This window comes from Pelmatolapia mariae, linkage group LG23 (genome assembly GCF_036321145.2).
Source record: "Pelmatolapia mariae isolate MD_Pm_ZW linkage group LG23, Pm_UMD_F_2, whole genome shotgun sequence".
NCBI lineage: Eukaryota > Metazoa > Chordata > Actinopteri > Cichliformes > Cichlidae > Pelmatolapia > Pelmatolapia mariae.
The window spans coordinates 25244211-25270366 of record NC_086246.1 but is presented as its reverse complement, the minus strand read 5'-3'; the positions used below and the strand labels follow the sequence as shown (position 1 = coordinate 25270366).

The following is a 26156-nucleotide window of genomic DNA, read 5'->3' as shown; positions in this document are numbered from 1 at the left end:
CATCTATGATCCAAATTCATCTTACTGGAGCCTGACCGATATATCAGTGTGCCGATATATCGGCCAATATTAGCTGTTTGTAGATACACAGCATTTATAACCACTGATAATTGACATTTTTAAATGCAGACTAAAGAAGAGACGGGAGAAACACCCTTCAACTGAGTGATGATGTTGATGTGATTTGGTGCTATATAAATAAAATTGAATTGAATTGGATTTAAACTGAATTATTATCTTAGTAAGGACTCATAACAAATGTTAGGGAAGTCTGTTTGTGTTTCGTGTGTCTGAAAGACAAAAAAGATACTGCCAGATTAATCACCAAATATCGGCATCGGTGTCTGTATTAAAACCTCAAACCATTCAACTTCACAGCTCTACAAAGATTAATGTTGCTGAACCGGCTCTTTACCTGCGTCTGCTCACTGAAGTTCAGATATTGGTTCTGCTGCCCCAGCAGGCCGTTCGGTTTCAGACCAGTGGACATCTGACAGGACAGTGACGCCTCATCCAAATTTGGGATCGAAGCCATTCCTGATACGGCTCTTCCTCCGACCTGGTAAAAGCAGGAGGGATTGGAGGGAATCTGACTGGGGGGCGGGTTCAACGTCGGCTGACTGTGGTGCACGCCGTTCACAGGCAGTCCTGGGGCGGCATTTCTGTACATACAGCTTGTAGAAGCTGGCGACCGCTGAACAGGAAGTGGATTAGAAGTCTCTGGAGTCATGAACATCGGCTTGTTGAGAGAGCCGATGTCTGTGGGGTTCCTCTGGAAAGAGCCATTCTGCTGACCTGTGATCAGCTGCTGAGGCCACGCCTGCCTCTGACTGTTGCTGTTTGGGGTCTCCACAGGGAAGTGGCTCTGCATGCAGCTTAGTGATGAAGAGAAAACAGCCTTGTTTGAAATATTGGAGGCAAATGTTTCTCCACAGCTGTCTGCTTGGTGTGACACTGATTTGCTGCACTTGGTGCCCTGGAAGGTAAAGACATTATTTAACTGTCCTTCTTTGTTTTGGTCCTGGAGGCCAAATGTTTGGTTGGCTGGGATCATGTGAAGAGGCACTGGGTTGGTTGAAGGCTGCCTGAGCGGGAACGCTCCGAGGTTGTTGTCCATGCTGCTGGCTTGTAGCTGACTTTGTGTTTGAGGAAAGCTGTTTGGCAGGACGTTGTTAAAGGTCAGTCCATTGGGCCCAGAAGAATTAGGCTGAGGAAAGTCCATGTGGCTCAGTTTCATCGTCCCCGTCATCTGCACTCCGTTGGGTATCAGTTGGGTCTGCGTCTCGAGAGCCCAGTCAAAATTCAGCTCCCCGCCTCGATCTGGATCCTGGTTTTGAAGTGGGTCCAAACCAGAGAGGCAGGCTGGGATGCCGTCAATCTGTTGCGGCAGGTTGAGCCCGACGTCCTTCTGCAGCTGCTCCTCCACGTAAGACAGGATGTCGTTGTTGAGAATGTCGCTGAGGTCGTCGCCAAACCCACCGTGGCAGCTCATCTGCAACAGCGTGCTCTCCCAGCTCTTGAGCTCATCAGGCTCAACGTGCAGGCTTTCGATGAGCTCACCGTCCCCAAAGATCTGCTGCAGGGACTCCATGATTTCCTGAACCGTGGCTTCCGCTTTCACTACGTTTCCCACTGCCGGGCTGGGCTCTGTGTCTCCGGGGACGTTGAGTGTGGCGTTGGTGTCCTTGAAGACCATGTCGTTGAGGTTGCTGAGGGTGTTGGCGCTGTTCTGATCGCAATAGAGCGACTGGTCCTGATTCAGCATACAGCCCAGCAAGGAGTCGCGGCTGATGGCGTCACTGTCAAACTTCCCCTGCTTGGGGGCGGAGCACGGGTCACGGGGCTCAATGTTGGGGGTGACATCATACAGCAGCGCCTCTCCTGTGGCATAGTTAAATGGCACCTGCAGCCGTCTGAGGCGAAGCTGCTCTTCTCCTTCTTCATTTCTGCAGGTGAACACATGAGTGAGTTTTCCACTGGGTCCAAAACAAGCTTTCCATGTACTGAGCCAAACACCTCTGTCTTTATGAGAGTGAGGAAACAGGACAGGAAATAAGGAGAGGAAACATGAAGGACTCAGGGGAAGAAGAGAAACTGAGGAGAGGAGAGGAAAATTTAAGGAAAGGAGGAGAGATAACAAAGGGAATACATAGAGAGGAAATAAGAGAAGAAATGACATACCAAGGACACAGGGAAATGAGATCAGATGAGAGGGGAGGAAACAAAGGAGAGGAAATAATGAAAGTAACAAGTACAGGAAAAGAAATAACAAAGGAAACAAAAAGAGCAAAGGAAATATTGAAAGAAACCACAAGATGAAGCAAGAGAAAAAAAAAACAGTGGAGACCAGAGAGGAGTAGAGGAAACAAGGAAAGAAGGACAGGAAATATTGAGAGGAAACAAACAATGTAAACAAAGAAGAGAAACAAGGAAATGTGAGGGAAAAAGCAAACAAAGGAAATGAAGAGAGGAGTGGAAGCAGTGAAGGAAATAGGAAGAGGAGAAGAAACAAAATAGGAAACAGGAGTCAAAAAGACACAATGACAGGAAATAAGAGGAAAAACCAAGAGAGGGAAGGAAGCAATGAAAGAAACCACAAGATGAAACAAGAAAAAAAAAACCAAACAGTAGATACAAGAATGGAGAAGAGAAAACAAAGTAAACAAGGAGAGGAAAAAAATATGTAAATAAAGATAAGTAACAAGCAAATGGGAGAAAAAACAAAGGAAATGAGGAGAGGAGTGGAAACAGTGAAAGAGTTAAGAAGAGGAGAGAAAATAAAGTACGCAACAAGGAGATGAAACAAGAGAAAATCAAACACTAGAAAAAGGATTAAATGACAGGAAGCAAGGGAGGCAAAGACAGTAAACAAGGAGAACAAACAAGAAAATAAGGGAAAAAACAAAGGAAACGAGGAGAGGAGTGGGAGCAATTAGGAAAGTAACAAGAGGAGAGGAAACAAAGTTGGAAACGAGGACAAGAGAGGAAATAACAAAGGGAACAAGAAGAGGAGAAGAAATGATGAAGAAAACAAGGGGAGGAAAGATTAAGGACACAAGAAAAAGGGAAGAATTAAGAGAAAAGGTCAGAAACAGAGGAAAGGGAGGAAACAATAAAGGAACCAAGTACCGAGTGAAAACACGCAGAGAGGAAAGGAAACAAGGAACAAGGGAAAGGAACCAACAGGAAGAGTTGAACCAAAAAATAAAAGTGAACTAAAAGAAAAGAAAGAAAGCAAAGCAAACTGATTGAGCAGCAGCAGATAAACATCAGACTGCAGCTTTAATAAATTCTTCTTCATGTTCCTACTGGAGGAAACAAGTCTGCAGACTTACGTCAAAGCTCTCTGCTGGGCCACGATGAACTCGGGTTTCCCGTTTTTTATGATGAGTCGGGCGTTAGCCTGGACCCAGACCCACCGGCCGGCCTTGGTCAGCAGTCTGAAGATGGTTATGCCACTCTCTCCGGTTTTCATCACTGCAAGAAGATGTGTCATTTTTAGATTTTGCTGCACAGCAGCTGGCAGATAGGAACAGATTTCTTGTGTTATGGAACCCAAGTGATGCACACAGAATTTAAAACCGGTCGTGCCTATTTTGGCATTTTTCGCCTTTTGTAAACCGAGCGGAGCTTCCGACTTACTTCTGACATGGTTTTCTGCGCAGTACAACATGTCAGCAGCATGGATGAAGTTGTAGCCGGAGCCTTTTCTACTGATCTCTATCTCGGAGTAGCCCAGAACCAGCTTCGCTCTGTGGACGAAACACACGCCAGACTTCACTTGAGCGCCACAGCTTCATTCAGACGTTCAGCAAGAGATTCAAACAGCTCTCTGTGCCTTACCTGGCATCGACGCCTATGGGTGTGAAGTCCATCTTGTGTTTGGTCTGGAACATGAGAGTCTTGGTGCGGATCTCCAGGATGGATGGCTGCTGCATCGGCGTTGCGATGGCAAACAGAGCAAGCTGCGAAGGAACCAGCGACCCGTCCTCCGACACGTGGTTCTGACCGTGGAGAAACTTGAGGCGGCCGCGGAAGTTCAAAGCCTAAAGACAAGCACACAGTTTTAAGAATAAAGACCTCCCTTTAGGCCAGGAACATCTTGTGGATCCCGGTGCGGTGAGGCGTGTTGGTGTGTGTGTTTACCAGGAAGCCGGACGAGTTGTCGAGCAGGCAGCGCAGGCGGCAGCAGAAGTTCCTCTCCAGGAAGGACGAGTTCTCTGGAGGGACGGCATGCGGGTCGTAGCTCACTATGTTGCTGCTGATCTCAGGGTTGCTCTGGTCACCTGCAGCGATGACGAAACATTCATCTTTAGATTATTACACAAAGCAATAAGATGCAAAAGAATTAAAACGAGCACCGCAGATACACAAAATCACACTGGAAAATGTAGACTGCAGCAGCAAAGAGACGTGGCCATGTTTCCGGCTCCTCCTCTGCAGGTCACCTGGACAGGTGTGATCACTGTGAAGTGTGGGCAGACTTACTGGGGCCGTCGGCGCCCTCTGTGTTTGGGTTGAGAGAGAAGTGGAGCTGCTGTCTGAAGAAAGCTCGGTCGTCTGTGTGGATCAGCTCAAACACGCTCTGATGGACGACGTCCGACTGGAAGCAGGAAGCAGAAACATATTTTTAACGACACGAATCAACCTCAAAACTTTCCTCTGACACAAGCGGTTGCTTTTCACGTCTAGTGCTTTGTCTTTTTTAACCTATTAAAATATTTTCAGTTAAGCTTATTTCTTCATTTTATCAATTGCGCTTACAATCCATCATCTTTCTTCATGGTCCAATGTCCTATTTCTCCTTTGCTTGTTCCATCTAGTTTTCCTACAGTGCTTTTATGTCTTTGATTTTTTTCACTTTGCTTGTTTTGTTTATTTTTTCCACTCACTTTACATCGTTTCATGATATTTTTGTAGTTGCTTTGTGTCTTCTTTACTAGTTTCACCCATTTCCTTTATGATTTCACATCACTGTGAGTTTTACTACTTCTTTATCTCTTTGCAGTCTCTTTTCTTCTTCTTTGGTTGGTTTTGTAGTTGGTTTGTGTCTTTTAACTGTTTATCTCTTTTGCATGAATTTATGTTCATTTTTATGTTTTTCTGTTCTCTCATTAAATGACAAAAAAAATTGTAAAAAACCTATAATATAATGATATGTTAAATTGCAAATGCAACGCAGGGAAAATCACCATGGAAAAAAACACCAGAAAGGTAATCAAAAACTCTTAATTTCTTTAAGTAGTCTTTAGGAATAGTTCTCCAGGCTTCTTGATGGACATTCATTTGGATGTTTTTTGCTTTTTGTTCTGACTTCTGCTTTCAGGAAGTCTGGATAAACTATTGCTCAAGGCCACCTTAAAAAACAGTCTGGATCCTTGGAAGCAAAACAGAAAGAAACGAAGGGTGGTGCAATATTTTTGCACAGTACATATTTACATTTGACTGAAAATATTTCTCCCATAGAATGAAGTTACCATAAGTTAAAGTTACCTAAAAAAGAAAAAAGTCCCCAACCCCGTTTTGTTAACACAACACAGGTCTTAAATAAAGGTGTGAAATAACAAGCGATGCAAAACCGCAATAACATTAAAATTAACTTATGAAAAGACTCTTAATCACATCGTAAAAGTACCTCCAGTAGTGTGGAGGAAATTTAGACACTTCTGTGTAAATGTGTTTGCATGTTTATCTGACTAAATACACTTAAACAACCACCCAAAGCTAGTTTGAAACTTGTTAAAACCTTTTTAAATTAAATGCATACACCTGATTTGAATTTATATATAGTGATATTGACATTTTATTCCCATAACTAAACAAATCCTGTACCTTTTGTACAGTGTGACTTATTATATTACCATTTTGGCTACTGTGAGACGGAAAGCAGAGGTGGGCTTGCCTTTATTTTAAAGCTTTTTGAGTAAACGTAAACAATGTTGACCTCCATCCTGGTTTTCGTGAGCATCAGGCTCACAAACTGCACTAACAAAAGGTGTAAAGGACGTCACTTTCTTTCTGAGCACGACAAATATTAAATAATGGTTCCACAGACTCGGTCCTATGCCTTCCCACCTTTCCAGTGTTTGTCCTGCCGAGGTGCGTTCAAGAGCGATGATGCAGGTGTAAACACATAAGGAGCGAATAATGCTCCCAGCAGTCAGAGCTGATGGACGGGGCTGGAAACAGAGGCGCTGTTGTTGTTGCTAAAGGAGCAAGGTGCTGAGAGAGCCACACCTCAGCAAACAAAGCCCAACACAAAACCCTCCTTTGTGAGCGACGCTGAAGAATGGCCTCGAACTTCTCATGAGGATTCGCTGCGCACAAAGCAGTCCTAAAGTGAGGATTTGTGGCTTTTTCTAGAGAAATACTCAGGCCCTTGATTTTTACAGTAATCTCCACATTTTCTTCACGTCTGTTTCCTCTTTTGTCTCCTCCATGACTGTACTCAGAGCTGCTCTATAAATACACTTTATAAAGTCATAAACAGTTGAAGCAGCTGGTGAGTTGGGGTTTTAAAAGTCACTGCAGCCTCCAAAACAAAACGTTTCCTGCCCTGATCTGCAGCCCCACTTCAGACCATGTCATGCATGTGAACGAGTGTTCAAATGTGTGTGTGTGTGTGAGGGCTGTTTACCACGTGCACTCTCTCCAGGCAACATTTTTTTAGGTTTTTTTTTTCTTTTGCTTGTGCTTTTTCTTCCCAGACTACAGACTACATCTTTAACCCCGGTTCAAACGGATGTGTTTATAAGTCAAGAGTTCACCGCTAACAAAGCAGTTGTCATGCACGCACGCACGCATACTCACAGAAACAAACGCAGACACATAACTCCACTACTTAGTCATTCGAAATACCGAAACTCTAAAAAATAAATCTTTCTTATGAAGTGATGAAGCAGCTTTTTTATTTTTCAAAAGTCACATTTTAAATGTTAATACTTCTGATGTAACTTTTAGGATGTACTGAAACAAGTCGGGTAAAAACCTGTAGTGCTGTTTGTCTAACTACAACAATGACATGTCCGTACTGCTGAGTCGTGGCTTGTTTCTAAGGCTTGGTAACCATAGGGCCAGTTTACACACATTAACTAACTATACCCTGCCTGACCGTCCTGAGCCGTTCTAAATCTGAGAGCTTAGGTGGAGTACAGGGTTTAGTCAGACAAAAGCTGTTTCATTACAAAAAAAAGTCCATTATAGACTCATGAAATCCATATATATCAGCTGACCTGTAGGGTGTGCAGAAAAGGAGCACAAAACATTACAACCTGGAGACCCTGATTAAGCTGCAGGTATTTATTAAAGTCAAAGGAAAGAATCTGAATCACAACCAGCTGTGGGTTTCTCCAAAATCCCAGTTTAGATTAAGCGTTCGTGTGATTGAAACGCACTATCCATATGAGCAAAGACAAAAAACTTATAATGGTAAATGTTTTTATTTTATCGGAACCTAAAGCTGAGAAAAAGACTCACTGAAGCCTTGTCACTGGATTTTATGGCCAAATCTTAGGTGGAGTGCGTGATTTATCCAGCTTTATTTAAAGAAGTGTGGTGTACCCACCAGTAATATGTCTTTACTGGCTGCTGCTGATGTTAACGCGACTGAATTTCACTCGCTGAACAAGCAAAGTACAAAAAAAAAAAATGTCAAAATGAGAAAAAGACTGACTTGAGACCAACTTATGAAGGTGGAGTCGTCTATTATAAACTGGTCAAGGCTGTGTGGGATCATGGAGGTTGAAGTAGCTGTTGTCTTTGAATGGATTCAAAAGGATTTAAGCGAGTCCAACGTATACGCTACGCCTAAGATCTGTGTCAACGACTGAACTGCAGGACGTGTAGAAGAACAGCAGAAAACATGATTCACAGCCAGACCCTGGCTGGTCCTGATACTGAATTGGACCAATCCATGCATGCCATGTGGGGCTGCAGATTCAAGTCAAAGCATCACAAGTGACTGTGAACAAAATGCAAAATTGTTTGATTTACTTTGAAAATTGGAAAAATACTATTTTTGTTCCTGCTACATCAATTTTAGATGGTCATGTAGAAGTGAAACATTTCAACATCTCTAAATGTGAGTCCCTGATTGATTTTGAATCCTAAGTCAAATACTCCTTGTTAGTTTTTTTTGGTGTTTTTGATCAGCTATTAAAAGTCAAAAGATTGTTCTAGGATTTACAAGCAGTCCTTGTTTGTGAGGAAAAAAAGAAGGCAATAGATTGAAATCTGTGTGACCTGACTTTCATGGACAACAAATGTGAACTGAAACCCACTGCTTGTAAAGGCTGAAAAAATGCGGCGGTGTACTGTTAAAGGATGTTTTTAAGAGGAACATCAGAGTTCAGGAGGTCACTGAAGTGGAAACAGGTTCTTGTAAGTAAAAACTTATTTCTGCATGCAGGCTTCTCTTTTTACCAGCTGATTTTATCATTTCTGGAAACTGACCATTGTTGCTCCATAAAAGGAAAAACACGGCCCGCCTTCGGATTTAGTACATCCTTACTCTAAAATACAAAGACAAGTTATGTGCAAAGGCATAGCTTCACTGTCAGGCCTTTAGGTTGTTAAAAAAACCCTTCAATTTCAGAATCAGAATCAGTCGCAGTTCACAGGTTACTGGTTGGCTATATCCTCCTGAGCCCCAGCCTATTGATAGACACTGTTTTTCCTTGGGTATCAGGTCGACCAGTTTAAGTACACTGAGAATCCCAAGGAGACTCGCAAACTGTCATATTAAGGATGATTTGATCTCATTTCACTGAAATACTTTGGAAGGAACAGTAATTCTTGTGAAAAGGGAAATGTGCCTGTAAAATGACAAATAGGTCCTTGATCTTGAGCACTGTATGGGTAACGACCCATTAAGTAATCACTAAACTAACTGTTGCTGGACGAGCAAACAACACATAGGTGGCAACGTTTAAAAGTTACACTTTCAACAGAGACGACTAGAACAACTGGACAATCCCGAGCATCTCGATATCACTTGTTATTTAATGCAAATATCCCTTTCTGGGATTTCATTACCTGGATGAGAATCAATTCATCAAGACATTAATACAAATGTATTTGTTCTTCTTGGTAGAATAAGATTTAATTTCAAAATAAACTCAAAATAAAGTTTCTTTAAAGTTTTAAAAGTGCAGCTTTTTATTCTAAAACTTGATTTTTTTCCCCATGTTTGTCTTGTAAAAATAAATCAAACTGACACAGTGAAGGGTTACACAGGTTGAGGCCAGCTGAGACCAAATTGGAGCGTATGTGCCCCAGGCTGCTAAAATGAGCGAGCCACCCCTGGGCTACGGTTTGATTTTAGCTTGGCACATCAGCGTTATACTCTTGGCAATCATTACTGGCTTTGTGGTATTGATTTAAGAATGTTTGGGTTGTGCATGCTAACTGCCTACACCTCAAGTGTGCACAGAGGCATGCCTAGGGTTGGCATAGGAGAGAATACCACTTCCTGTTAGCTCCTTTCATACTCTCCTGGTTGAAGTTACACACATTTTAGCTTCGATTCTTTGAATAAACAAAACCCGTGTTTATTTCTTGGTTTGTCATACAACAGTACCTATGATCTCCCCTTTATCAGCCACCAGCCTCAAGCAAGCAAGACTACACAGCTTCTCCAGCTGCAACTTGGTTGTTGTTGATGGTTTCTTTGCTGGGGATTAATTATTAAACATATTTGATTTTTCCTTTGTTCTGTGATTTTGAGTGTTGCCTGACGAGATGATCAGAAACTGGACCATAAATGACAAAAAGGTTGCTGGAAGTTTATCCAAAACATAAAATTTCAGGTTATTACTCAAATAAAAAAACAGATTAGACCCCATTGTGAGAGATCTAGTGAAAAATTTACTGCAAGAATTCCATTTTATTAAAAATTCTTATCATTATTGTGTGCACGAGTTTTTAAAGATGTTTATTAAACCTTTGAGGTTGATGCCAAACCTAATCTTAGGCAATCGGAACATGAAATTTGTGTTTGTTGTTGTTAAATTTTGGCAATGAGGGAACAGCATAAACATACAGGGTTGGGTAGGGATAGGGTTAAGAGGGGTTCTTACATGGTATCTATTTTCTTCTGCTATGATTTCTATTCTTGACTTCCTGATGAGGAGCTCTGTGTATAAACAGTTTTATGTTACTAAACTGTTACTGACCATCTGTTCATCATGTGTTTTTTCCACCTGAATTCTTTGATGATGGGTCATGGAAGGTGAAATTTCAAGCTAGATTAGTCCAAACGGTCGTTTTGTTGGTTTGCTGCCACTTTTCAGACTGTTTCAAAGCTTTTTTTTTCCAATGCTGCTAGGTGGAAATATATTTGAATTCTTCATGATAGATCCTACCAATTTTCACATGCAAAAAAAAATCAAATATTACTATAATAATGAACATTTTTGACATTTTTATCCCACTTTTTATGTGGTGCAAGGATCTGAAGTACTGATCATAATGTTTCTCTTATACCTGATGGAAGCCGAGGAAGTCCTGAATGGTGGGGGACGTGTAGAAGACGTAGCCTTCTGCTGTCACCACCAACACGAAGCCGCTCAACGCCTGGAGATCGAAAACAAGCTTTACCATCTTCGTTTTATCAGAATGTCTGAAATAAGCCACAAGCACGTGAAAGGCGTTACCTGAAGCAGCAGGTCTCCCTCAGAGAAGTTCACCCCATCGATGGAGGTCACTGTGGAAGTCGTGAAGGAGGAGGGGGCAGTGGAGGTTGCGGAGGATGGCTGCAGCGCCGAGCTCTGGCTGTTTCCTCCAAACATGATGCTCCGCTCGCTAGTGTAGCTGGAGTTGTTGTTCTGGCCCATCTTCATGGTGGCTGCAGGTGATGAAGATGAACAGTTAATTTGCTGAAGCTTTAAATCGTGTATGACATTTAAAACACCAACGAGGATTGCTTGGGGGGTAAAAAAAGAGACTATTTTGCTTTGTTGTTGGATTTATTTTCCACTTTTGATTTTGTTTTAACACAGAAGACCCCACAGGGCCAAACCGAATGCAGTTTGAGACGTGCTAAACAAATAAAAAGTGAGGTTATGCAAACATGACTCTGACCTCATCTTGAAACAGCTGGCTGTCTTATTACAAAACTGTCAAATTTCTCAAGAATCTCTGATGAAATATGAAGTGAGAAAAACACCAAAAGCGGAACATCACTGTCTCTTTCCATCAGGGTGGAGCTGCCTCCTGCTTCCTGTCATCTTACAACACCGTAACTCTGCTCTCCCTTCTCTTCCTCTTCCCTTTCTGGCACTTATCGATCAGCTTTTATCGCAAAGAAAAACAAGAGAAAAAAATAACTGCCCCAAAGCAGCTTAGCACACCCCCTCAGGGAGGAAGCAGGTGGTTTTCGAAGATGGAAGCCGGTCTTAAAGCGCGATGGAAGGACTGAAGGAGTCTGGAGTGTTTTTACTACACTCGGTTGGTTTGTTGGTTTTTACTGTTTGTCTCGCATTGATATTGAGAGATGCATTTTACACTTCTGGGTATTTTTTCTTTTCTTCGGCCTTGGTGTTTTACCGTCACAGTATTTTGCTTTTCCTTGTCTTGTAGAGCTTGTTGTAAAGTTTTTTTAGGGTGCTCTTGTGTTTTTTTTTTCTCACAGGGCATAAAAGGTCTGTGCAAATTTGCTTTTATATAGAAAAAAAAAGCTTTTATATAGTACTAAAAAAGTACAGTGATTTGACAGAATCAAGCACTGGAACGCCTTTAAAACTCCAAAATATTAAATCTTGAAACTATAAAAACATCCTTAGCGCCAACATGTCTACTCTAAACATCAAAAATTACTAATATCTCACAGGTTCAGCTTCTTGATTTGTTGTTATTCTTCAAGTTTTATATAGCAAATTGAAATTGTTTTGGTTTTATGGGGAGAGGAAACAGATTTAAAGATGAAAAATGAGTCGATTAATCCAGAAAATAATAGTGGCAGCCTTCACTCTGTGCAGACTGCTGGTTTAGAGTACTGGCAATGCTTCTGTCCCAGCCCAAGCGCTGGGTTTTGAAATTCAATTCCTGGAGGCTTGCTCAGCCCCCGTCCTTGTTAAAAGTCCAGGCTGAATGAGGATAACAGACGGAGCCACAAAATTACCCGTTGGCCTCAGCATTTCCCCCCATGGACCGAACGCAGCGGGGAGGCAGCCATTTTGGACGACAGAGCTCATGTGAAGTGGTTGACGGAGGCCCTGGGAGCTGCCGGAGAGGCTTGGATCGATCTGGTTTTCTAAGAGCACGAGAGGAGTTGCGTTGCAGCCTCTTCTCCAACAAAACAATCATAAAGGCATTTCGTGTATAATTTAGAGATACTGGATAAAAACCCTCGGATTATAACTGCCTGAAAACAAAAATCACACAGAGCTTTTTTAGAAAAGAAACTCTTCCCTGCAATGATTATGTTTGACAAGCTCAAACTTTGCTCTGAAATGGGGCCTTTAGCAAAGTCTTCTAAATGATTAAAGGCACAAAACTAGAGGCTGTGGAAAAAACGCAACTCTATTTTAAAGCATATCTGCTAAGCCTTTTATTTTTTCCTGTCACTCTGTTCCAATGTGGATTAAACATGGGAAAAGTTTTGAATAATAAAGTCAGTTTAAGTACAAGAAGTCCTTAAGAGGTGGGTTTTTTCTACTCTTAGATCTTAATGATGTCATAGAGAGTGGATATCTCTAATTATAGTCATTGGAGACACACAGCTCCCTAATTTATCAACTCACTGTAACAAGTATAGGTAAATTAGTGATGCTCTATGGTCATAAAAAGTAACAAAAGTACCAGATTTGAGCACTCAAGCCAGAATTCGAACGACTCGATGATGTTTTATTGAATTTTTGACACAAAGTTAAATAATTCAGTTTTGATATGCTCTGTTTGGTTTAAGTCGCTTTAAAGTCAAATATGTGGTTAAATAAAACAAGCACGGAGAATATCAGGAACATTTTCCCAACTACTGGGATCTTCCAAGGGAAAAACTTCAGTTTGCTTGGAGCCATAAAAATACCACCAGAGCCAGATAATCTGATATTTGCCTGGTACAAAGACAGGAACATGCCGGAGGAAAAGCAAACCAGATGGGTTGGTTAAACACACTAAAGCACACGGAGAGGAAATGTACCAGTGCGGGCTAAACTGGGCACATCAGCGTCAGTGCGTGAGTTTCCTGAGAGAGAGAGAGGCAGCATTACATTTCAGAGTTTATATCAAAAGACACATTCTTGACCACACAAACTATCTGGTACACATAATAATCTGAGGTATGTAACGCTTGGTACAAATATTAAAATACACCAAAAAGCCAAAGAAACATACCCTGCAGAGACAGCTACATCTTTAGCTTGGTAAAAGATATAAATCAGTTTCTTCTTTAATTGTTGTAATTAATGGTGCTGCATGGACTTAACACTGGATTTTACCAAATGCTGGGGTGCCTCCAAGCTACGATATGGTATTATTTAATTGGGACAAAAGTAATTCATAAAAAAATATATATATATATATAAAAATGACACCAAAAAGAGTTTATATGTGAAAGTCACTACAAGTGGATAACGCAAGCTACGTCATGATACATTATGACAGAATATTGTACGATATGTGAGATATGATATCGTAAAATACGATAAGATATAAAAGGGTAAGTCATCTTGAAACGGTAAGAGAAAACAGTTTAGGATAATGACACAATACTGTATGATACAGTGATATCATACGATATTTTACAATACAATAAGTTAAGATACGACACAGCATGACATTGATTTTAAGTTAAATGCCACCTTTGGTGAAGAAGCAAACATTAACAGCAAAATTCACGCCCTTTTCCAAACCTGCTCATACATAGCACAAGATTATATAAGCAACTGTACAAACAAATGAAACAAACAACAATAAGATAATTATTGTATCATAATTATCTATGTATGTATGATAAACCACATTACGAAAAGTTGCATTACAATGCTCCGTTTTTTTTATATGATAGCATGATGAAATGCAGGATGAAGCTTAAAGCTCAGCTCAAAGATGATTACTGTTTACCTGTGGGTAGCATATTGGCTTCTTTTAGTAAGTTCCCATCGAGCACTGTGGGGTGTGTCAACATGCATACTTCAATAACAGACTCATTTTTAATCCCATGCTTCTTTGCTTTCTCCCCCATCTCAGCAAGTTTTCCCCCCGGTACCATGCCAAATGTTTTACTGCTCCCACGGCACGCTTTGCACAGCATTTAACATGATTTATGGGAAAACATAACAGCACCAATCGATTTCACGCCTTCTCACAAGTCATGAATTTGAATACTGAATCCTTTTTTCTCGCAGGCCTACAGCAGCATTTACAGGATCAGTCTGAGGAGTTATGTACAGACATGATTTTATTTTGACTGTGTTTATCGATCTAGGAAATATTTACCTGCTTAATGGGTTTAGATTCCCACAGGGAAGCATCCCAGCACAACCATAGGCATTTAGGCTGGGGTATTTAGCAACTCTATGAGGGCAGTTGTTGACAGCTATAGGTAATGCTAATAAAAACTGTACAAGAACTTCTGACATGACTGATTTCAGTCATTCAGCAGTGAAAAATGCTGATTAGCCACATTCCCAGGAGTCCAATTTGACATTGTCTGCTATATCTCATCATCAGTTCCCATCACCAAAGATATTTCACCAGTATTTTATATTAAAGAAGAAGAGAAAAGAAATTCTTCCATTTGTTTTTGATATTTTGGTAACACGGGCTTAATAAAGAATAGATGATTTTACTCCATTTCATGTACCCATTTCATGTTTAACATGGAATTCTTTTAAATAACTGCATTGTACATTTGCATAACATCACTACACTGATAGGAGATTTAAAAACGTAAGATCTCTCCAAAAAGTGTTTGCCACACAATCGCAGAAGCTAAAGTCAGGTCCAACAACAAAAAGATTCAAATCAGGAATCAAAGTGTGTTGGGAAGTATGGGGAGTGCTTGGTGACAAACAGGGATTATAAAAATGCGTAGAGCTTCTAAGGAGGGGAAAAAGACAAAGACGGGAAGTAATACAACAAAAGGTGCGCACAGAAAGCCAACTACCAAAATAAGACAAATAAGACAAAATGCAAAGAAACCACAGCTTATTTGTCAGCAGGGAGTATATATATATATATGTGTGTGTGTGTGTGTGTGTGTGTGTGTGTATACGCGTCAACGCATTAATGAGCTAACCGCGCTAACTCGTTAACGGAGATTTGCCGCGTTAATGTAGTTATGGCGTTAATGTCATTTTAACGAGATTAATGCTGACAGCACTAATATATATGTATATGTACCAGAGTTTATAAGCTCTGTACCCGTGTGTATGTATACAGTATATTCTTCCTATAACAAATGTTTATCTTATTTGCGATTGTCACAATCATATAAGGAAATTTAAATAATCAATGCATATTTTACAGCAAAAATAATTTATATAGCTCCTCCTGAGCGTGCTACTCAAACCATATTCCCCAAGCACACATGATGTGAAAGATGGGTGGCCACACACTTTATGAGCTGGGACTTGTCATATAGTTTCACACTTTTGGCTATATTAAAGATAGAATGGACAGTAGAGAAAGCAACAGCATTAATGCTGTTATGCTCGTCAGGCTTTTCAGTACATCTTAAAAGTATCCAGCTTGCTGAACTTGACCAGGAATTTCTCCTTTCTTGTGAAATTTCAGCAATAAATTAAAGACAGTCTCTTTGCATTAGACCTGTGATGGCAGTGACAACCTGTCCAGGGTGTAGCATGCCTGTTTCCCAGTGACAGCTGGGATAAGGTCCAGCCCAACCACAACCTTGATCTGCATAAGCAGAAGAAAATAAGTGGATGGAATTGAAGACGCAGGAAACAAAACTGCAACAAAACAGTCGATAACATCCAAAAAGCACAGCACCTGCAGCTCATGCTGAGCTCACAAAAACACTGTTAGTAAATAATCCTCGTGCTTCAAGAGCTTTACAGAGGAGTCTGTGGCTGAAGCACGTGATCCACACATGTGGGATTTATGCCATTCTTTAATTTCTTTCATTCGTTACTAAAGAAGAAGAGAAGAAACTTCGATCAATCTTACAATCATAATCATCTTATATACAGTAAATATAAGAAATAACCTTTGTTATGAAATAACCTGGCATCCTGGTGCACCTACTCGCTATCTCATAACACCTAGTTTGACTTCCTTTCTGTAATACAAACATTGCTTCATGATGTAGGAATGCCAGATATTAATTTCTCAACAGATGACTCTAAATTTAGTCATCCACCATGTGAAGAAAAGTGACACTTACGATAACGAAATGTACTGCAATTTAAACAGAAACTGGACAGGATGGGACTTGTTGTCTTAGTGAGACACACTTTATTGAACTGATTGATGATTAGAGGTGTAAATGCCAAGCAGCTGTTAATAACACAAACAATATGCGCTGTATGTGTTAACAAATATCGAGTTAAGCCGTATGCCAGCCAAAACTAATCACAAGAATTCTTGAAGTGTGCGTCTTTGTCTTCGGTTTCACCGTTGGCTCAGTGTGGTTTGAGTGCGTGTGTGGGGGGTGGGGGTGGGGTGGGGGGTTGAGCTGTTTGTCTGGGCATGCCCAGAGAGAGCCTGTAACACAGTCATAGCTAGAGGCATCTGGTTTAGTGGTTCAGCATCTAAGTACGGCAACAATGAGCTATTTTAGTCACGAAAAGAAGAAGACAGACGTGTGATTAACATGAGGAAGAAGAAAACATAAAAGAAGGTTGTGAGGTATAAATAGAGAAAGTGCCAAAGTGATAATTGACAAAAATCAAAGAATAAAAAACAAAATAAGCCACACAAAGAATTGGAAAATTCTTACTGCAAAAACAAGTAAGTGTTACAACACAATAAAGACTAGATTAAATTTAAAAAAAAAAAATTAAAAAAAAAGAGAGAGAGAGGACCGACACAGGTGCCCTGGGGAACTCCCCACTCTGGTAAAAAACTACTTCTTTCATCCCTCTACCCAGATACTAATATTTAAAGTTAACCCATTCTGCTTTTCATTATTTTCTGTCATATACATACATCCTGTTCAAATAATGAGTATCAGTGTATGCACAAGTAATCCTTTACATTTCTCTAAATACTCAATTTCAGACAGATTTTTTTCACTCTAGCAGAGAAATGAGAATCAAGTTATGGAGCTGAAAAGCAGTAAAATAACTCCCTTTAAAAATGTGAGATGAAAAATAAGTTGATTTAAAACAAAAAGAAAACAGAAACAAAAATAAACTCTAGACAACCTATGCAGGTGCCCTGAGGAACTCCCAGCTCTGTTTGTGATGTGGTAAAAACCCCACTTCATTCACCCCTCTCCCTCCAAAGCTTACATTTAACAAGGAACAGCTGACTCCTACCAACTTCCACAGCCCTAGTAATACAGGAGAAGCCCCTCAATAGCACCCTCACCCCTCCACTTTTTCTTCTTCTATGGCTTTTTTAATGGCAACAAGACCCCGCTACAGTTTTAGTGTAAACTTTTCAAAAAGAGCTCTGGTGCTCCTACTATGCTGTTCCCATGCTCATATTTTTCAGTAAGTAAAATTTCAACAGTAAAACTGTGGTAGAAGTATAAACTGAAGGGGAAAAAAGCTAAACTAAACTAAAAAAGTTGGTTAATATAATTTTATTAGATGTCAAATGAAGGTCAGTATGAGCACAAAACCCATTTCTCTCCCCATTACTTATTTGAAGTAGCAACTTCAAATGTTATTTACGGAAGGATGGGTTGAAACATTAGCATGAAAATGTTTTAAGGATTAAAAATTAATTAAGCGTTAAATAATGTGCAGACCCTTTTTCCTTAAATATAGTTCATATCTAAAGAATTTTATCTGAAAGTGAGCACACATTTTTTTTTAATCTTCAGTCCAAATTGAAAGATATTCCATTTGTTATTATAAATAACTTCTTCTTTTTTTAAATTCGGGTCTGTTGCGCTTTTGATCAACTTTGCAAATTAATATAACTTATTCAAATTTTGATATTATGTAATCTAAGAGGAAACTGCGCTTAGTAAATCTTACTAAAATACTTAGTAAATGCATACTAAGAAAATTTGCGGCTGAGCATAATACATTTAAAACATCCACATATAAGGTAGAGAAGTATTAAAACAATTCTTATGAGTTTTCACATCTGTCACTGTAATTTAAGAGATCATTCTCACTTCGAGACACTCCATCTGTGGATCCTTTAAAACCATCTTTCGTATGAGTTCAAGCTTTCAGCGCTGAACCTCTCTGCACTTGTTGACCTCCTAATCAAACCCACAGTACATGAAATCATTTTAGGCTGGCACAAACCTTGAAACTCCCCCCTAACCTCCTCATCTCTCTTTTCTCTACATCTCCACAAGCCCACCCCCTCCATTCTCCAATCTCGCAACACCCGCTCTCAAGCACTTTGTGGTTTTTTCATTCGACTTTGAAACCCAAGAGCTAAATGGAGTCATTGTTCTCCATCTCTTTGGACTGCAGAATGGAGCGGGGGGGTGACAGGGAATCGGGATCTCCAACACTCATGCTCTACCTCTCTCTCCCTCTCTCTCTTTTTTAGTTCAGCTCACTTTCTGATCCTCTCTGTGCAGGTTTGGGCATGAATGTTGAGAACTTTGCAAAAGTAGGGCTTGTCTGGTTAGGAAATCGAGAAGGGGTTTAGATTCAAAGCTCCACTGTGAGTGCTTTTGCATTTGGCGTTTGGCTTTAAATCAACACTTTGTGTTTTTAAAATGAGTCACTATCTGATTAATCAGTGACATTTGCTTAAATTTGGCACAAACTGTCATTGTTTGGGGGCTAATTTCATGCAGACTTGTGGAGCCTAAAATATACATTCATGTTTTTCAACAGATTGTCTGTACTTCCCCCAAAAAAGGTTCTCTTTTTCATCTTGAATGCTGTTTTCTGGAAACACGTGACCGAAGATGTGATTGAAACCACGGAAAGCAGAAAAAATGTACAGACTCTTTTGAGAAATTCCCAATGATGGAATTGTTTTCCTTAAGCTTTATTTACTTTTGGGTTCATTGCATTAAAATAAACGTGTTTAATTTGTTAAGTATCCATATTCACAGTATGAAATGTATCAATGAAAACCATCTCGAACAATAAGGCCTACTGACCATATGCAAGAATTTCACTGAGAGTTATAATACTAATTATAATAATAATACATGTATAAAAATTTGAGTTAAAGATCTTATTTAATCTACTAGCTAATATACAAATATTTTATTATTTTTAAGTAATTTACTCATTACTCAGTTTGAAGAAAAATGTCAGTATCTGATTGTTCCACCTTCTTAAATACAAGAATATGTTGCTTTTTACTTCTTGCATGACAGTAATTTAAATATTTTGTAAGTTTTGGACTCTTAGTTGGACAAAATAAGGCATTTAATTACTTTTGATGGATTTGCAATGTCATGAAATAACTTGGATTTGGACAAGGAACTGGAGAGCAGCTGGACAGATGAATAAGACACTTAAAGCCTCTAGTAATCAGTTTAGGGTCTAGAGTTCTGAGGACTTTCCAGAGGAATCTGTTTTGTGTGTGTGTGTGTGTGTGTGTGTGTGTGTGTGTGTGTGTGTGCAAAAACATTTTATAACTCATATTATTAACTCCAGGAGACATATTTCAGACCTTTTCCAATATAATTTGACACATTTAAATATCTTCTTTAGAGAGTCAGTGCTTTTGGAACTATGGATTCCCCTATCAAATGTACATTTGCAAATGGTAAATACTGGAGGTTCTAATAATCTGAAAGGTCCTTTATAAACCAAATATAAATATTAACTTCAAAGTCCGAGCCAAGAAAAGAGATTGTGCTCCTGTGCTCATTTACAGTTTTCATTACTCTTGGACTCCACTAGAAAAGCTTTGCATGATTAACCTAACGAAAAACATCACTGATCCCATTTAAAGATCAACCAATTCAGGGTCTGCAGTCCAAGCTTGCTTCAGTCTTCATGCTATTAATTACATTTTCTTTTTTTAAAATCGTAAATTCATTTCACAAAACCCTTTTTGTTCTTTCTTGTTTATTCTCAGACAGTAAAAGTTACCCTTATAGTAACTTTATAGTTAAAAAAAAGCTAATTGCTAATTCAGCTAATTGCTCACCTGGATAACCTTCTGCGCTTCCTTTTGGCAAATATCATGAAGGCCATGCAACTTAATATGCTACAGCCTGCCCAGAGTTTTGGCTGCATCTGCAAGCAGCTTTGCAACCCACTTTCACCGGCTCTGTTGGTTGATTGATGCCTGCTCTATTCTGTCTTACTGCTGTAAATATAAATCACCACAAATGGAAATGCTATTTTCTTTTCACTGAAGTTTTACTTTCCTTTCCACCTCTAGAACTGATTGTGTCAACCTGCCAGTCATTTTGATTAACAGCTGTTTGCCACTGAGGTGCCCTCAACGCTTTGATAGCCGATTTTGACACTAATGTTCATATTGTTTTCTAACTGCTTCTCTTCCTGCCCCCTCCTCCATTGTCGTTACGGTGACTTCCTGCTTTGTGGTTTAAAGTTTCAGCATGATAACCACAGCTATTTCACTGATGGCCGCACCCACAGAAAAATGGTAAACAAGCCGACGTCGCAACCATGAAAGAACATGAAAGCCCAATTACATGCAAACCGGACTGAAACAGGCGCTGTTTACTCATCGTTACTTTAATGGTTTATACACAGAGTAGAATCTTTTTTTCAATATGTCTCATCAAATCAAAATCTTTAAGGACACCTGCATACCTGCATGCTTCTACTGAAGCAGTAGCTTTATTGGCCGGTTTTTATTTGAGTCCTGAATTTCAAATATTTAAATCAAACTTTAAATCAACCAAATCTGACTCTAACATAGAAGATGAGTCTCGTCTCAATGCCTCGTACAATGATATGACCCTTGAAAGTTTACCCCAGATGCACTTGGTGAAGTTTTCTCCAATGAATCATCTGAAAATAGATCAAACACCTGCAGTACCAGTGGTTGTTTCTGCTACTATACGTTACAGACATTTAATTGGTGCAGTTTTGTTATTGAAACTATAGAGTCATAGTGGTCTCTTTTAGTTCTAAGGTTTTACATATCAGGAAAAAAAGTAATCTCAACCTCCACATGTCTTAAAATTAGGCAAATACAACCGTTCAGTTCAGGAGCAAACCTCGATGAACTCTTCTTGTAAAGAACTCTTCTTGTAAAGAAGAGTGGGCCAAAAATTCCTACACAGTGATCTGAGAGACTGATAAAGTCAAACAGAAAACAATTACTCTGTGGTTCTACAAGCTACTGAGTCATGGTTTGTGCTTAGTTTTTCTGCATTTCTGGCTTAGCTTTAATTAAATAAATAATGACACAGTGTAATCTGTCATGTGTTGTTCATCTGAGTGTGCTCAGGACCAGATTATTTTCATTATGTCCTTATACATGACAAGTCAGAAGTGAAAAAGCATCTACTTTCTTTTTTTTTGCATGACTATGTGCAGAGGAAAAGGTAAACAGTGCATGAGAAACAGAGCAGGCATCTTTGGTAATGCATGTCAGAGGTTTCTGAAAGCTGTGTTTTATAATATCTTCCAGCGAGCTGCAGGAATGACACTGACAAATGATTCCCGCCGTTTGGTCGCGTTCTGGATCAGTCCTGCAAAGTGTGGTGCTACATCACGCATGCATACAAGCAGGCAGACGTGATGGATTCAGAAACCACACACAGACACACACACACACACACTCCTCTAGCCCTGAACCTGCTCTTCCTACAACCCCTGACCCCGTTCACGCTACGATAAGGCTGCTTCTGGAGAAGAAATCTCAACGTTTACATTCCTGTGTCTGAACAGAGGGTCAACCCCGGGTGCCTCCGCTGATACTGCACACCACACCCTCTCACGCACGCACACAGGGATCATACCAATCACTCATTAAAGTTGGGGCAGCAGGAGTTCTGGAGTTCATCTCCCAAGCAGCACATATTTATTCAGTGGAGACAAGTTCATCACTCAGTGGCTCTGAAACGAGGCTCAGTCAGTCAGATCAGGGCTTGAATTCCTCACTTGAGCCTGGGAAGAGCTTCACACCGCAGGTACGTGGCGCTCCCCGAGGTTAGGGTCGGGTTCAGGTTAAGCTTTATCTCGAAGAGAAGCGGGTCAAGGTTTACAGGGTGAAGAAACAACAAGACAGAAAGGCAAATAAGGACAGATAAGCAGAATGATGACTGGACTAAATGGTCTTTCACTGAGGCTGTGTGTAACTTTAACCCTTAAAAGTCTCATCTTTCTATTTTCTATTCATGCTTTTAATTCCTCCAATGTTTCCTTTATCCAGGAAAGACATCTAAAATCATCTGATGTCACTAATGCAAAAAAAGTTTAAAAATAAAACACAAACTACACAAACAGAGTTCCATTTATTCAGACTCCTTACAAAACAAATTTACTCTGTTTTTATAAAGCTAGATGAAAATAATTCATAAAACAATCCATGTTTGAGTGAACTCCTTGTTTCCCACTGCCTTCTGACAGGAGTTTATAGCCATGGCTGTCTAAGTTGACTGTCTACGTTTTCCCAGCTTGCACATGCAAAATTGCACAATCACTGCTCTGTAATGCACATACAGCTGATGTAGCATTCTGTATAAGTTATCATTTATTTTATTTATCTATTTAATATGTGGATTTTTGTCTATTTGGCGTCTGATCTGGACAGTAAAGGAAGAATTTCATGTTTCTTTACTGTACGTGTGACAAAAAAACTTGAAACTGGATTATTCTAGTGTAAAAGAAAGTAATACTTTGACTCAAATAGATTCAAATGACGTCATTATAAGAAAAACCAAAGATTTTTAGTTCAGTTGTAATTAGCGATGACCTACAGACAGGGATGGACTGGTAATCTGGCATACCGGGTATTTTCCCGGTATGCCAGCGTTCATTACTGACACTGGATTGTCCAATCAAATCTCTTAATACCTTCACTGTTCCCTTCTCACCAGCTGTGGAGAAGTGAGGAAGAGACGGAGGAAGGTGATTAACGTGTATTAACGTGGTAAGTAAATAGATGGAGGGACTAGAGCAGGGCGATATGACCAAAAATATTTATCACGATATACATTTGAAAATTTGCGATAACGATATAATTGACACTAGACAAAATACTTTACAACTCCACAACTTTATTAGTGCAAAAAAACCCCATCAATGTATTTTCACTTAAACAAGCAGCTGTTTTTTATGTGCACTAAAGTTGCATAAAAATTTTACAGTGCAAATGCAAATTCCTTGCTGACAGTTTAACCAAAAGGCATTTTCAGTGAAAACTGGCCGACATATCCTCAGCATAACCATGTATAATATCCACAAAACTTAAAAAAGAGCTTATACAGACACAGTACGGTAATATTATGTTGAAGCACAGTACGTATCACTCCGCGAGGCTCCTGCCTACGATAGCCGTAATGCTCCGACAATCCATCAAGCGGTGCGGCTTCGTAGCTTAGCAAAGTCGTACTAAAACATTGACAGATTTTCGAGCGCTGTGTAGTTCTTTGGACTACAGAGCTCCTGACGGGACTGATTTTCTTCATGTTCAAGACTGTAAGCCAGTTGAAGAACTCTTTTCCACTGTTGTGTGTTGGTTCTTGTGCCTACACAATATGGACTAAAGTACTAGGCTAGTTAAATTACAGCTACAGCAGCTGCTCATCCATAGAAACCCACGTCATGAAGCTCCTGGCCTACCTCGGCATTCTGTATCTGTAACACTTCCACTTTGAAATAATACTGCTTGCAGTTGATGGTGTAACATTGAGGAGGGAAGAAATTTCATGAGCCGACTTGCAGTGGTGGCATCCTGTTACAGCTCCACGTTTAGCTTCAGTGAGCTCTTCAGAGCGAGCCCTTCCTTCAAAAATGTTTGTAAAGGCAGACTGCACGACTAGGTGCTTGATTCAAAGACTAAGAGACTCTGTGGCCCAATACCTTTGTCCATATAGTGCGTTTCAACACATTTACACCAAAGAAAGTCTGACGGTGGTGCCAAAGAGCTGTCACGAAATTAACAGATGATTCTTTCTGCCATGCATTTTAACATTTGATCCTTTGAAAGTGTTTAAATAAATGTACGTTGGATTATTCCTGGCACTGGTATCAGTTGGAACCAGGTAACTTAAACCTGCAGGTTTCCCACATCTGAAGGCCAAAATATTCACTCATAACTCCTCATTTACTGCAGCTCAACATGACTGCACAGAAAAAAAAACACCCAAGTCAAAATATGAGGTCTTAATGGCCTCCAGGCAGGTTTATATATCAGAGCAGAAAGCAGGAGCTCAACAGCGGAGAACGCGATGAGAATAATTGACCTCACTGTCGCATCGGTCACTTTGTTCTGAGTAACAATGAACGTTTCGAGGTACGGGGTTTTAGCCACAATTAAAATAAATCTATGCAAGCTTATCAAGCTAAAGAGACAAAACCGCTTCTTATTCTTACAAAGTGACAGCTGACATTAAAATAAAAGACACTGATGAAACTTACAGAGATTACAGAGAATGTAGAGTCATGAAAGAAAGAAAAAGAGAAAACTCGCTTCAGCACAGCTCATGGAAATACGGCTAATTTGCCATACTTGCTGCTTATTTTCAAACCACACACACACACACACACACTCAGCCTCGCGTGCGAACTTTCAACCTCCAGCATCCTGAGCCGGGAAAGGAAGGGAAGGAGGCTGGTGGAGGAAAAGATGGGGGGGGGGGGCATTTAGCATGATTATTGTGTGAGTGCACACACACTCACTCACACACAATAGAAACAGCTGCCAAAGAGTCTGATATGCCTCCACTGTGTTTTGAATGGTTTGCATGATTGCATGTTTTCCAAGTGGGAGCTGCTAAATGCTATTATACAGAAGACTCTGATGAGGAGGTGAGGAATGGGTGGAGGAGGAGAACAACGTAAGAAAATGTAAAGGGGGGGGACTGAGACGTAGGAAAGAGGGGAAAGAGGGAGATGGGGTGTAAGAAGGAAGAAGAAGGTTTGGGGTTGGGGTGGACGGAAGTGGAAGGGGCACCAACGTAGTAGGAGTAAGGAGTATGGTGAAGGACAAGTGGAGGAAGCAGGAGGCAGGTCAAAGGTATAGGCCTTGGGAATCAGGAGGGAGGAAGAGGAGGAGAAAGAAGATAGAGGACAGCGCAGTAAGGGGATGGTGGAAGAACTGCAGGTGAACCAAGCAGGAGGACATGTAAGAAAACAGGAGGTACAAAGAGAGGAGGAGGGGGTACAAAGGTGGTCAGTAAATAGGAGTAAAAATGTAAAGGTGTGCAGGAATGAAGGAGGGAAGCTGGATGAAGAAAGATGAGGAGGAGGGTGGGGATAGAGGTAGGCTGAAACAGCACCTAGGCTAAAGGTACAAGTTTTGTAAAAGGGAGGAGAAGAGGAGGAGGAGACACTGTGAGAATAAAGGAGAAACTATAAGGTAGGAAATAAGGGGTGAGGAAGAGGATAGAGATGTAAAAAGAGGTGTAAGAGGAGGAGAAGGAGGACGGAGTGAAAAGAGTGAAAAGTGAGAAGCAGAGGCGGAGGAAGAGGATGGTAAAGGGAGGTGAAAGATGGAGATCGAGAGTTGCAAAATAGTGGAGGAATGAATTTGGGGATTGAGGAGGTGATGCTGCTGGGAAAAAGTAGGGGGGGTGTAAAGAAAGGTAGGAAGTGAGACAGAGAGAGCAAGGAGTTAAAGGGAGGTGAAAGAGGGAGGTCTAAGATGAAGGGCAAAGCTAGACGGGAAAAAGAAGAGGGCAGGAAGTGGATACAAGAGGGAGGCTAAAGGTACAGATTTTGGAGAGGAAGGAGATGGGAGGTGGAGGGTGAGGTGAGAGGTGGGAGGAAGAGGGGGAGAAGGAGGAGCAGGGAGGGGGGGTGGGGGGGTGGGGGCAACACACTGTAATCTGTAATGGAGTTTGAAGCATAATGTAGCTCCGGTGCTCTTATCGCTGTCGTGCCATGGACTCATTGAGGACAGGAAACCCCCCCCCCCCCCCCCCCTCTTCCCCCACCTCTCCCTCTGAC

At 40.5% G+C, this 26156-nt stretch overlaps 1 protein-coding gene across 1 annotated transcript in view; it reads right to left on the bottom strand.

Annotated features, from left to right (window-relative positions):
• ahr2 (aryl hydrocarbon receptor 2) overlaps positions 1 to 26156 on the bottom strand; it is a 96728-nt gene that overhangs the window by 4596 nt on the left and 65976 nt on the right. The window contains exons 3-10 of the mRNA XM_063465860.1: positions 10653 to 10843; positions 10483 to 10572; positions 4489 to 4603; positions 4147 to 4286; positions 3844 to 4046; positions 3643 to 3752; positions 3336 to 3477; positions 416 to 1946 (exon numbers count right to left, since the gene is read on the bottom strand). Of these exons, the coding sequence (XP_063321930.1) occupies positions 416 to 1946; positions 3336 to 3477; positions 3643 to 3752; positions 3844 to 4046; positions 4147 to 4286; positions 4489 to 4603; positions 10483 to 10572; positions 10653 to 10843 (2522 nt within the window). The remainder of the gene's footprint in view (positions 1 to 415; positions 1947 to 3335; positions 3478 to 3642; positions 3753 to 3843; positions 4047 to 4146; positions 4287 to 4488; positions 4604 to 10482; positions 10573 to 10652; positions 10844 to 26156) is intronic.